The 14,174-nt window shown below is 40.9% G+C and overlaps 1 protein-coding gene across 3 annotated transcripts in view; it reads right to left on the bottom strand.

Moving 5' to 3' along the window:
• The window catches only part of eml5 (EMAP like 5), a 53,012-nt gene that overhangs the window by 4,399 nt on the left and 34,439 nt on the right, over window positions 1–14,174 (bottom strand). For 2 of the 3 annotated variants that reach the window (XM_085442275.1, XM_085442274.1), the window contains 14 exons: window positions 12,174–12,350; window positions 11,842–12,043; window positions 11,627–11,753; window positions 11,419–11,433; window positions 9,027–9,035; window positions 6,805–6,883; window positions 5,621–5,750; window positions 5,433–5,531; window positions 2,190–2,210; window positions 1,786–1,959; window positions 1,501–1,709; window positions 1,147–1,304; window positions 801–915; window positions 92–280 (listed from right to left, as the gene is read on the bottom strand). In XM_085442275.1, coding sequence (XP_085298401.1) covers window positions 92–280; window positions 801–915; window positions 1,147–1,304; window positions 1,501–1,709; window positions 1,786–1,959; window positions 2,190–2,210; window positions 5,433–5,531; window positions 5,621–5,750; window positions 6,805–6,883; window positions 9,027–9,035; window positions 11,419–11,433; window positions 11,627–11,753; window positions 11,842–12,043; window positions 12,174–12,350 — 1,704 coding nt within the window. The remainder of the gene's footprint in view (window positions 1–91; window positions 281–800; window positions 916–1,146; window positions 1,305–1,500; window positions 1,710–1,785; window positions 1,960–2,189; window positions 2,211–5,432; window positions 5,532–5,620; window positions 5,751–6,804; window positions 6,884–9,026; window positions 9,036–11,418; window positions 11,434–11,626; window positions 11,754–11,841; window positions 12,044–12,173; window positions 12,351–14,174) is intronic. The other variant, XM_085442276.1, reaches the window with a different exon arrangement.

Below are 14,174 nucleotides of genomic sequence, written 5' to 3' on the forward strand. Positions count from 1 at the left end.
CATAGCGATGAAAAACCAGCACAGAGTTTCTGTTAACTTCTTGACAAACTGATGTAAATCTGAGGCTGCTCTGTTCAACGTAAGACCTGACCTTTTCTGGGATGTCCCACAGACGAACAGTGCCATCCTCTGCGGCTGACAGAAACACGTCTCTAGAAGGATGCGTGCCCAAACCCCATATCGGTCCGTCCATGTGTCCGTTCACCAGGATGTTGCACGCTGCATTCTTCTCTCCTACTTCAATGATCTCTGCATTCCTGGTCCCCACCAGGATTTTACCCTGGAACATCAAAAGAGATAACACTGGTCAGCATTTAGTAAAGTTTCACCTGCCGACTCCAAATCTGAAAACCGTTGTCATCTTTTTTTTAGTTATGATGTATCAGATAACTATTACCACGGTAACAGCGGTAACTTCAGCATTTATGAAACAAGTTCGGTCCTGAGAAAAGTGAAGGCATAATTAAGGAGGGTTTTATTTTTTTGGTCTTGAAAGTTGTGATTGTCTTGATGATGATTTAAAAAGAAAGTCATCTGAATCAGCAGCATGGGAAGTATTCTCTTGGCTATCACAGAGCAGAGAGTTATACTGAGCTTGTAGAGAACAGCTGAAAGCATATCAGCTAATGAGCACCAGAATATCTCAGACTCATATCTGAAATCCCTGTAATAGACTAGATTAAGAGCTGGCCTAAAGGTCCCAGTGGCAAACCACAAACATTATTTGTAGACTGGTCTAGCGTACTCTAAAAAAATTGGACAATTTTTTTAAATCAAGCACCGTGTGATTTGTGACCTACCTTTCCCCGGCATACAGAGCGAACACAGTCTATGATTTGTCCGGTTTCTAACCGAAAGGCTCTGCAGCGTTTCAGCTCCTGATCCCAGAGCTTCAGAGCACCGCCCTCCTTTGACCTGTGGAAAATAACCATGGGAATCTCTTTCATTCATATCTTAAATAAATACATGTATTTAATCCTGTTAATATGCATTTTTCAACATTAGGTTTAATATTATTTCCTGCAAGGTGTTTCCTCAAGCTATATTTTGCCTGGGCACAGTGTTTATACATGCCTATAATAAACTGACACCTGACATCTTACTAATATGGAATTTAACATATGAATGTAACAGAGAAGAACTTACGGTCTTTCTTTGCCTCCGGTGACGATGAGGCCGTCCCTCAGTGTGGTGTACATAGTGAACACGGGGCCCGTATGAGCTTTGGCCACTATTCTTACTAGAATGTGTTCCTTCCACACACACACATCCCCACTTATGGTACCTGTAAATGTCAAGTTATTCTGAAAAGAAAACAAATCTGCACTAATCTAGTGGCCTAAGAGAGCAGAGCAAGCAGCACAAAAACAGTTCACAGCACATTCAAGCATACAGTGTGGCATCTGTCGAGCTGTAAATATTATTAGACTTGATTCACGAGGTAAAAACAAACAGCGTGTTAAAATTGGAGGCAGAACAGGCATCACGGGATTGACTTACAGCTCCAAATGCTACAGAAAGCATGGTCTGCATCCGAGCGTCCTCCAGGGTACTGAGCACGCCTTTCTTGCTGAGCAAAGCTCGGCCAGCTAATGTCCAGAAACGCACGTGCTTGATGCCCACAGACACAAAGTGTGTGTCTGAGTCCGGCCGAAACTCGGCCACAAAGATCCTCTGGGTGTGACCTATCCGGCTGGCCACTTTGGCACCTGAAAGCAAGCGTGTTTGTTCTGTCAGTGAAAATCCCAGCAGCAAAATCAGGGAAGTGCTTTTTTGTTTTCCTACCTTCTTGCCACTTCCAGATGGTGACAGTGTGTTCGGGATCCAGGCCCACAGACAGCAGGAGTTTTCCTGTGGCACTGAAACTAACAGAACAAACTCCACCCGCGTGGAAACAGCGTAGCACCGACAGCGTCTGCTTGGTCATGGCATCCCACACATGGATAGATGGAGACGTGGCTAAGGGAAAGCAAACAGACATTTTATCACAGTTATTCTTAATTCTTAATTACGCCTTTAGATATGATTTTCTATTCCTCAAAGTTCTGTTTTATTTTATACACTGCTCTCTACAAATTTTATATTCTTATTTGGCAGCTTTTTGAAGGTAGATATTGCCACTAGATGGCAGTGACTTCACATACTTAGTGGTCAGATCCTTAACAGTTGTTGAATGTTTAAACTCTTACCTGACATGTCACCGATATCACCTGTAAACCAAAATAAAAAAACACTTTTATTGACAAAAACATGGCTTTTGAGCAGCAGTGGTAACCAAAACTTCAACAAAACCATTAGCCTTTAAACTAGCTAACAAAAGTGATCTGCAAATTAAAAAGAGATCAGTTGTCCTGTCACAACTCCTTTGTCACTTCTCTTTTACAATGTGAGAAAAATATACTTTTAATAAATTCCTACAGGTACAGATGAGGACAGAATTAGTAGCCTTACTTTGAAAATGTCATTTTTTTAAGCATTTCCCTAAGTGTTAAGTTTTTAACACAGCTTTTTCAAACTTACTTTTACAAAAGCTAAAAACTACAAGGGTCAGAATTATTACCCCTCTGATGCTAATATCAATTTGTGAATCATTTTTGCTGGATTTTGCTGCCTGCGGTCGTTTGCTGCAGTTTTCATCAAGTCTCACATGTAGGGTTGCCAACCGTCCCTTAAAATACGGAATCGTCCCGTATTTAGAAACAAAAGTACTCGTCCCGTATTGAGCTAATAAGGGACGCACTTTATCCTGTAATACAGTGAGAATCAAAAGTAGTCTATAAATGTTAATGGAATTAACGCTTTGTTTGAAAACATAATTCCCAGCCCCTCTCCTGCTTTGTGACCAATGAGCTGACAGCACACTTATGACAATTCGAGTATGACAATTCAGATTACCGCTCATCTCATTGGTCGAGGAAAGGTCGCTTGCGGAGAAAATACCGGAAGACAACAGATGACCACAACAAGAAGCATGGCCAACAGGGGAACAAACGACGACTGTACACCTAAAGCTGGGCAGACACTGTGCGATTTTTTCAGTCACGTTATTCAGCTCCTGCTCAAACTGCACGATTGACTCGCAGGGGTTAGAAGTTCATAGGTCACGATGCAGGTCTCACACTATACCGCCCGATGCTCTGATGCGACCTGAGTGCTCACACTGTGCGTCCATAACATGAAGGTTATAACAGAAAATCTGTCGCTCGCTCTCTCTGTCTTTCACTCACACAGACACACCACCACCATCAACTTTGCTAAATTGCTAATGAAAAACATGATCAGGCAGCTGTGATTGAGCAGCAGTGTAAATCCAACTATTTTCACGGTTGTTGTGGTCGTGATAATTTTGTGAGGCCACATCGAAAAGGCTCGGATGAGCTTTCCAAAGTTCTACAAGTTGTGCCTCCATCGCTTGTGTCCAGATCACACGCTGCACAGCCGTGCTGCGCAGTCTTTTTCACCAACGTTTACGTTTGCGCGTGAGCAGTGTGAGCGCCTGTGGTGAGACCCTCACGAGCGATTGATGATCGGGAGCTGGTCGTGAGGTGTTAATCACTTCTCGTTACCCCACGTATACTACACGACGCACGATGAAGGCCAAAATCGGTCCGATCACTCAAAAATCGGCTCAAAATGGGCCAAAAACCGCACAGTGTGAGCCCAGCATTAGAGCAGCAATGTTTGTTCCCCTCAGAGAAAGGGAAGAATGGGAAAAGGAAAACACCTGGCTGGAAAACGTTAATATGGGCATGTGCAGTGAATATCAGCGCTATGTGGCCAGAAGTGTGATAATATAATTTATTTTGTGTAATAAACGACTGCAAGGATAGATGATTACAACAAATTGATGACTAATACATAAAAGTAATACATAGATGAATAATGATGATGAGTTAAGATGCGTAATCATGGGAACAAGCGGGTTTTCAAACAGGAGCAGCTGATTAGCATTAGAAAAGCTGAAATAATACCTCAACTGAAGCCAATTGTACTAAATGCACTAAATGTGCACTGTTACAAGAATATTTTTCTTTCTATTGTTTTCTATTATTTTAAGTTAAGCAGGACAGAGTGCTTTTAAAGAAAGATTTACTTATATTCTCAAAAGTTAAGCATGACAGGCTTCTGTTTAAGAAAGAGACCTGTTTTACTGTGTTAATGTTGTCATTTTGAGCTAAAAATAAATGGCTAAATGATCATTTGTTTCACATGTGTTCATATCACAAAGAATAGAATATGCATCTACTTAAATCAACTTCAAGTCAAATGGTTAAAAAAATAATTTCACACACAAAAAAAGAGCTAGAAAATTCACCACACTGGGAAGGGTGAAGACAACTGGGTCGCCCGGCCCTGGCCACGAGGTGTCCCTTATTTATTTTTCAGGGAGTTGGCAACCCTAATCAAATGTCTCCTGAAATCGGAGCGCATTCTTCTTCTGGAAATCAGCTTATCTCGCTTTTATTATCCGCTGACGTCAACAGTAGTTTCCAGTTCACCCCACAGATTTTCAGTGGGATTCAAGTCAGGGCTTTGTGCAGGCCAGTAAATAACATCTTGTCCTTTCGGAGATAGTTCATCACCAGGAGTGATGGATGTTTTGGGTTGTTGTCGTATTGGAAGACAATGCAACGACCCAGACACGCTTTTGCTGTTTTCTTCCCAAATCTTTACTTTCCTTCTTTCGTCATGACTTTCTTCCACCTTGACCCGATTCCCAGTTCCTGACACACTGCAGCGTCCGCACAGCTTCGGTGGGGATGGCGTTCTTTGTGTTGTAGGCCTCTCCCTTCTTTCTCCAAACATAAGCAGCTTCTGTGTCCAGAGAGCTCCAGTTTCATCTCATATGCTCAAAGGACACACTTCCAGTATCCATAATCTTTCTGCAGGTTGTCCTTAGGATACTTCAGTTTGACTTGAAGGTGTCTCTTCTGCAGAAGTGCAGTTTTCTTGCTTTCCAACCTCGCAGTCCATTCCTCTGCAGAGCTCTAGTGATTGTCCTCTGGAGAATGACTCGGCTACGTCAAGTCTTGGCAGTTGTTCTGGGGTCTTTAGGCACATCTCCCACGAGTCTTTGAAATCTGTCTCTTCCTTACTCTGCCAGGCTTGTTACGTACAACGTGGCTTCCTTTGAATTTCTTGATGACACTTCTCACTCCACTTCTTGACATGTTTTCTCAAGTCTAAACTGATTTCTTTTATATTTTGGCATCAAGTGGCATTGGAAAAACTTCAACAAAAATGTAAAATTTCATAGCAGTGCTAATAATGTTGTCCTCATCTGTATTCATGTTTTAAAAATGGTGATCTGGAGATTTGGTTGATTGTGCTGATAAGCCTATAAGAGGGAGATGTATGGTAATCCAACACAGGACAGAGACTAGAGAAAGAAGCAGCTGCTGACACAGGAGGGCGACTTTTCACAAACATACCTACTTGGCCAGTTGCCACCACGTTGGGGAATTTGGGGTGTTGATTGATGGTCAGGCACAAAATGTCATCACTGTGTTCCACATAGAAACTTTGGCAGGCTGTGTGAATACACACATACACACATTACATTAAATACGTGATTTTTTTTTTTTGCTTTGATGGTTTAGTCGATCTTCTGCCGACTTACAAGTCGTCAAGTTGAGGACAATACCGACGGAGGCCGTGTGGTAGATTATGTCAGTCCCCTCATTCAGGTAGTGCACGTTGTTGCGGCAGTCGTTGCCACGGTAACCAAACACCAGCTCTAACACCAGGTCCTGTGGGAGAGTCAGGGGGGAAAAAAAGGCGATCTGAAAGTCAGAAAGGTTAACGCCATGACAACCAAGATCTTCAGGGCCAGCTTGCTCGCTGAAGATCGCCATCATTCGATTAGAGCATCATCATCATCCTCATCCACAGAGAGGCTATGTGGACTGAGGACGAGCATGCAGTGTCTTAGGCTAAAATGATCACATTAGAAAACAGCATTCTCAATCATCTGCTAATCTAAGACAGACAAGCCTTCTTGGGTCTACATAAATACATCATTTGTGTATCTGTATTAATGTGTTCAGGTGAGAATATGAGGCATGAGTGTAGATTTCAGCAGATGCAGGGGACATGTGTCCTTCAATATTTACAATGCATGCATTTGTCTCCTCTGATAAAACAGTTAAGAGTGGTTGTGGCACCTCTCTGAATCTGTGGGCACACAGACTGTTAACCACGAAGGTCACAGGAGATCATGTGACAATAAAGCCTTTTTTCTCAAAATATCTGAATTACGTTGTACTGTTTGCTTTAAAGCGTTTTCCAAGCTTTAAAGTGTTGCTGCCAGTTTGATGAAAATCTTAACGTATTGTTCCCTGACCTTGTTTTCAGCCTGCATGCTAGTTGAGGTGCACACATTTCCTAAAAACATCCCAGAACAGAGAGCACGAGCCGAAATCTCGCAGAAACACATAACGGCTGTGACATTTCATCAAAATAAACGTACTTATCAAAATCCCCAAGCAAAAGGAAAATATCTGGCACAACTGGAAACTCATTAATCTTTTACCCTCCAATCTAAAACCAGGCAAAAATAAAACACAAAAGAGTGCATCACACCTACACATGTGTTACATTGCATAAGATTAATTGTATGAAAGTCCAGAAGGCTGGAGTGCCCATTTTTTAATTTAATAAATTCATTTTCACAATGAATCCATGCAGGAAAAGAACTGCAATACGAGAAAAGAAGTGACTGACACTCAAAATCTTCCACGTGACGATCACAGCACCCCTGCCAGGGTTCAAATGAAACCAGCACTCATGACATTAGGTCCTTACCTCGATGGGTCTCTTCTTTTTGCCGACATTGTTGGTCTGCAGCTTCTCTGGCTGTGGCAGCGCTCTGCTGACAGGAGGCCTGAAACAGACAGCTGTGATAAGAGAATTGGCGTAGAGCTGCTTTTCATGCTGACAGCAATAATGATGATGACGAACATAATAAGGATCATTGCACTACCGTTGTTACATGAATATAACACTGCTTACTCTTCACAGCACTCTGCGTCTCCTGTATTTGGCTGTGTGAGCTCTTCTTTATCACTTTCAGTTACTTCCTGTTTAATTTTCAGGGTAAGTTTCCTGCTTATGTTTCCAATCGTGCCTTCATTATTGTCTGATTTAATTTACTGCTGTCTTATTAGCCTCCTCCCTGGTGCGTACTCAGTCAGATCGACGAGTCATCTTCCTCAAGCATTTTTTAAAATTATTAACTTGTGTCAGCAACTGGTTCCACCTAAGAACTTCACTACACTTCTTATAGTATATTTTAGTAAGTAATTAGTGGTTAATATCAATAGCAAGCTGCCTCTCTACTGTTTTCGAGCTGAAACACAAAATAAACTGGAATATCAATGACGTAGTAGCTCAACTGGCTCAATATCCATCACAATTCAAAAGTTATTGTAGTGTGTGAAGAAGAAGACGAGAATGAAAGCTATAAATTAAGTTAAAGAGGATCACGACAGGTTTAGTATCCAGGACAAATGAACGTCTTGAACACCACCAAATAAAGCAGAGACTTCAGGAGTAATAAACATGTGCGGTCAGTAGTAACTACTGCCATAAAAACCATGAATATATATGAACGCAGTGGCATGACATCAATTCAGTGCACTGGTCATATTACTGATGTTACTTTAACAGTCATAGGAATGCCACCACTATGCTTCCATAATGTGGGACTAAACCAACAGTTAGACCTGTTCATTTTCATTATTTTGTGCATACAAAAGTTAGCACAAGGAAGAATTGTTAAACCTTGCCTCGTTTGCCTCGAGCACACTTAGGTGACAGAATCATTTTTTAATGTAAGCGTTTGACAAAACAGAAATCGTTTCCTGGTTTAAATTTGGATGATTTCCCCTTCAGGATCATCTCTTCAGGCTTCTCTTGACAGCTTTCAGCTTGGCTGCTATTTTTAGATCTCTCTGAGGTCCTGTTCTGTCCCTCTTTTGTTCCCATGCGAAGTGTGCTGGATCTCCTCCAGTGTGCACAAAAGTTGCTTTGGAATCTGGGAAATGGGGCTGACGAGGCGAAAAGTTGTGTTGGCGTGACCAAAGCACAGTTCAGGTCAGGATGTCACCGCAACGATAGCCTCACCCTGGCAGACAAATTCATGTTGCACAACCCTGTGGGCGATGAAAACAACCAAACAAAACTCCAATAGAAAACTACTCATTTACAATTCAGCTCTTGTGTTTCTTTAAATCAGGGCTGTCAAACTCAATTCAGTCTCAATCTCAATGTCGCACCAAATTTTCTGTTTTTAATAAGTAACAGAATTCTAATAATGTTCACCTGGATCACAGCAAAGAGTTTAAAAAAGCTGAAACACAAACCCAAATGAAAGACACAATTTACCCCACTCGGGCAAAATTTATAAATTTTTTTGCAAACTTTAACCCTGGAAAACCCATGGGATCAAATTTAACCCCATGGTTTCCCTAGTAAACCAATGGGGTCGGATCTGACCCCATGGGTTCTCCAGGGTTAAAGACTCCTGTTTAAACTAGATTAATGTCTGAAATGTGGCAATTAAAATAAAAGCTATTTTAAAAATTTATCTTAGAATAGTGCCCTTTTTGAGGTTTAGTGACTAAACAATAGCAGTATTTATTCACAGTTCAAACTATGGAAAAGTAAAGCTAGCATCCCACACAGGGAGCAGTGGTGTAATTAATGATGTTACTGCAGTTTTCACACTTTGCAAAGCCATCCAATAGGCTGAATTAGACTTGTTGGTGAGCCAATATTGAAATATTTGAAACCCCTGCTGTGTATTAAAAGTTAGGCTTCTCTTGAAATTCTGTGCAAGTTTGAGGTCAAGGGTAAGAGGCAAGAGGTCAGAGCAGGACCACCAACAATCCAAAAATAGCAGATTTCTACAAGCCAACTCCTGTAACTTTATATGAACAAACCGTAGTTAATGCAGGTCAGAAAAAGACCACAAAAGTGATAGCGAGGAGAAAATGAAGAGTAGAAAAACACAGTGAGGAACTTACCTCGATCCTCTTCATGGCAGCAATGACAAAGAAAAAACAAGAGTTAGAAAAAAAGGTTTCCCACAGCGCTCACTGCTGCCAGGCGGACACGTGCAAAGCAACACCTCAGCCACTGAGGATATAAAGTACAAGAGTCAGTGCCGCCGTGTAACCATGACAACCAAAGTCCATTTCTATGACAACCGCTGCCCAGAAGATGCTGCGTGGTCGGTTGCGTCGATGTCAAAAAAATAAATGAATCAATCAATCTGTGAAAGAACAAATCTGAAGCACCGACAGTCGGTGATGCATTCGAGATGTTTTATAATTGTGGGAAAGTTCATAATGCATGATCTGGAACAATAAGAAACTGATCGTCTAAAAGACTTTTAAAGGGATGATCATGTATAATGTTAATATTTCTTATCGCTTGATATCACTATAATCCTCCCATTTCTCCCCGAGTCGCTGACTGTTGAAAAGATTTAGTACTTGTTCAGATTCTGTTGCGATGACTACGAACGAGGACAGGACACTGCAGCAAAATAATTCAATGTCTTATTGAACTTTAAGCCCCATTTTTTCCTGGTAGTGAGAACGCCCAAAACAGGGATTTAATTTGTCCAGCTTTTTTCAAACATGAACTCCAGACAAGAACGAAAAATGAACACAATCATCCGTCGATGTGTTGTTTTTAATGTGATTCTTTCTAATTCTCGTGTTTCTCTGTCTTGCTCATGTCCCTTCTCTCGCACTCTTCTGTATTCCCTCATCTTTTTCTTTTTTTACCATGTTTGGTGTTCATGTTTAAGGAGCTCTACAAGGGACACTGGAGAAGGAAAAATTGAAGATATATTTTTGCAAGATCGCGCAAAAGTTTTTCATTTAAGTCCATGCACTTTCAAATCAGTACTGAAACCTGTCACACACCTGCGAGAGAGATTCAGAGATTTTTCTTTGAGCTTGGCATCAACTACAAAGACATTAACTCAGTGCTTTGCAGTTTTTTTCTCCAATGTCCCCTGCAGGGCTCTGTACATGTTCATGTCTCAGCAATACTTATAGCTGTTTTTTTCACATGTCCTGCTTCAGTGTCCTTGGGAAAGATACCCAACCCAAGTTGGCTTCACTTCATCTGTATGAGTGTGCGTGTGTGTGTTAGTGCATAAATCCATAGAAGAAAGCGCTGTAAGTACTGTGGCTTGTACTTAAAAGTGCTCAAGTGTTCAATTAGAGTAAAAGAGCACTTTATAAGTCCAAGTCATTGATCATTTTTGCTTTTAATTCCTGTCCTACTTCATCCATCTTTGTCAAGCTTCTCTCTTTGTGCTTCTGATCCGTGTTTTGATCCCTGCTTGCATTAACATATTACCATATGAAGCCTGTTTCTTGTTCTTATCACCTTCTACTTTTGGGTCTTCTCACTAAGATTTTACAACTTCAGTTTCCAGCGGAAACTGGAAACTGTTACTGGAGTGTGTCAAAGACAAGACAGATCTGCACTTTTTTTCACATTAAAGCGTTGCACTCAATCTGTACTCAGGAGCTTGTAGGTAAGATTGTTTCACATCCTTTCCTACTGATTTTGTCATTTATTTTCTTACATTAATTCTGACTTGGGGAAAGTTATTTATTTTGCACTTTATTTTCTTAAGGCTTCACTGTAGTGACTCCCTCCTCACTCACCTGCCTACAACCAGTTCAGAATCAGCATCAAATCAATCTTTTGACTAGTTTTAGCACATTACCCCTACTCTGGCTTCTTTCCATTTTTAACATTTGTACATTTAACACATGTCTGTGTCGTACCCCAGGCTGCACAGCAGAAATGTTGAGATTCTCAGATTCACAAGAGGAGCCACTCTAGATTCAAAGCTTAACTCTAAAGGTGATAATGCTTTGCTTGGATATAGCATGACCTGACTTGAAAGATAAGGTTTGCAGATTTTCCTCGAATCACTTCTTAAATCATATTTTTGTAGCACAGCTTTTATGTAATCCTATCTTTTCTTGTGTTTTTGTTTTTTAACTGTTGGTGTTTTTTATAATGAAAATTTGATTTGTGCATTTTGCCATCCCCTTTTCCTTATATTAACCTTTTAATTTGACCATTTTGTGGGCTTAACAATTGACTTCCTGTTTGAATGTGGTGTTCTGCCTTTTGCTTGTCTGTCAAAGTGAGTTTCAAAGAGTTTATAATCTTTATTTCAGAGCTGCTATATGAGCAAAGTTAATATTGTGCATCTCAGTTGGGTAATGTCTACAAAAACTAAGGGTTATGGTGCATGTGTGAAAACATGTAATGGGATCAAGGCCACACTTTCTTTCTTTTTTTTGCTGTTACATACAGTTTGCCTATGTGCCTATGCTTATTGCTTTAGCAGAATCGCTCTATATAATTACAAGAACTTACCTGACTACCCCTTGTCTTCAAGTGGAATAAAATAATGGAGCAGGATAGTGACAGATGGACAGCCATTAAAGGAAAGAAGAGCAGAAAAGGCAGAGTTATTTCAAAAGGAAAGGGACAGGACAGGGCTGTGTGAAGAAGTCAGGTTTGGCTTTAGCTTGACACAAAAGCCTCGTTATTATTATTGCGTCACTGCTTCAGTGAGGAATACCTTTCATCCACAGAGGGCTCTTTCAGCTGCAAGTGGGGTTTCACGCCTGTCATTGGTCGCATGTTGGTGGATAAGGCCTTGATGGTGTAGTTGATTTCGTTCTCCCTCGTCACATCGCTGTCATAACCTGGTGGGGCAAAAGGAAACTCGATTTTTCATTCGACAAGAGGATCACGTCTGACAAATAAAAATCTTAGAAGAACTCAATTTCTTGCCTCCATCGTCCTCGCTCTCAATATCCGACTCCTCGCTGTCACACTGTCTGATTTCGCGGTGGCCCTCGGGCTCGTGGGCCCAAATCATGAGGCACGTGTCACCCCCACCGACAGTCACCAAGAGGCTGTCGTCGTGGGTCCATCGCACATTAGTAACATGTGTGCTGTGGGCCACGTAGCGTTTGAACTTTGCATACTTCCCCTGGGGGAGAAGGACGCTATTTAACATTTGTGACATTAACACATAATTAACATAAAATTTGCACAACTTATAACTCGAGTCATGCGATGTTTAAACAAGATAATACAGAGAATTATGCACTGTGTCGAACCTTGACAGGATATCTGAAGAGCTTGATGTATCCTAGATCATCTCCTGTTGCTAGCACCTTCCTGTCATTACTAAGGCAGGCAGCGGTCACCTCAGTGACCTCGCTTATCACAGGCCAGATGCCCTCAACAAATGTTCCCAGGACACACGTCCATGTGCTCCAATCGATCTTCTCCACCTGAATAAAGCCAGGAAATAAGAAAACAAATGTCAAACTGGAAGGACATTAACATAGGTTAGAAATACAGTCTGAGGGTTTTACTCCAAGAAGCCTCACAGGTAAAACTAAAATATTATATTGAATTCTAAACCCTACAGAACCCCACACCATGCCTTTATTAGAAGATTCAACGTTTGGAACCATCTGTAATCTTCAGTGGCTGGAGGAAGATAGTTTATAATACACCAGCTGCCAAAGGAAATGATTTAAAATATAAGAATATATCTTTTGGATGAATAATTATGTGCTGCTTGGAAAAGCTTTTGCACAAATTTCTTAATGTAAAAAGAAAAATCCAGAGTCAGATGTGACAGACTTTTAGTGCACAGCTTAAAGTGGACCTATTATGGTCATTTATAGCTTTATATTTTTATTCCAGGACTCAAGCAGAGAAGCTTTGTTGCAGCACATTAGTTTACCCATGTAAAAACTCAAGCTGTGATATACTGCCCGCTGCAAATAAAAGGTTTAAACAGCAGGCAGGTGGGGCTTCTTAAGCCTTATTAGGAAAATCAGCACTGACTGATGTCATAAATTGTTAATAGTGGAAAAAAGTGTCTGAAACTGAGCATTTAGGGCAGTCTGAAGGTTGAGTTTTAGACTCACAGTAAGTTTCACTTAGAGACACGATTACCTAATTATTTGAAACTAGGGTCATATTTAATACGAACATTCATCACTGCAGGATCGTCAAAGGATCATCATGTTGCCTTTAAACTACACATTGACATTGTCCTTTTTTTGCTAAAAGTTCTATCAGTCGATGGGTTTCCTACCATCATCATTGTTTGGTCAGAGAGTATCGTATGGTTGGTGGAATTCACTCCCTATTATTTTGTGCTTCTGCCACTATGTAAATAACACTGGATGTCTGTTAAATGTCAGGCTACAGCTGTAAGATGGTCAGCTTGCCTTAAAGGAAGAACTGGAAAAGTGGAAAATAGTTTAACAGACCTGGCTCAACTAGTTAGCTGCTTACACATGCTCCCAGTATATTTGCTAAGCTAAGCTATGCTAACTTCTGCTGGCTCCAGTATGGAGGAGGTGGTTGGTGACAGAATGCTGGCAAGAGTCCTGGCAATCACGGACAACGACTCCCACCCCCTTCATAACACACTGGACACACTGACCGTTTCAGCAACACATTCCTTCAACCCGCTTTGTGAAGGAACAACACACGAGGTCGTTCCTTCCTGCTGCTATCAGACTCTTTAATTCTTCTAACTGGGTCAGACCTACCCATACTGAACAGGACTAAACACCCCTCACTGCACTCCATTACTTATTGTAAGCCACGATGTGTATTTACACACCTGTGCACCTATAATATCCCAGACACATTTAATATTTGTATTCTTTTATATTTATATTCATAGTTATAGTTGCCTGTTGTATGTATTTCCCGTTTATTACGTTTCTCTGATCTGATTTTGCACAAATTAATGTGATCATAACATCGGATTTTGGCATAAAGATGGCATGCTGTATTAAAATGACAAATTTAAATATTTAGTGAATAAACAGGAAATAAAATAGGACCACGAACAGAGCCTTGAGGCTCTCCACAGCACAAACTATCTCATCAATAGAAACAAAGAAAAAGGCAAAAAAAAAAACCAAAACACAAGCCAGGCAAGAGCAGACCTAACCTTTCAATTACAATCCTATAACTACTGCGGACTAACACTAGGAATGTTAGGGAATAATAGACGAATGGATCACAATGAGGTAAAATGAGAAGGGAGGACGTCTAATGCTCCACTGAGACGTGACCTAGTGACA

The sequence above is a fragment of the Copadichromis virginalis genome, linkage group LG19 (assembly GCF_057382275.1).
Source record: "Copadichromis virginalis isolate Kocher_CV1m ecotype Utaka linkage group LG19, C_Virginalis_male_GT1.1, whole genome shotgun sequence".
Lineage (NCBI taxonomy): Eukaryota > Metazoa > Chordata > Actinopteri > Cichliformes > Cichlidae > Copadichromis > Copadichromis virginalis.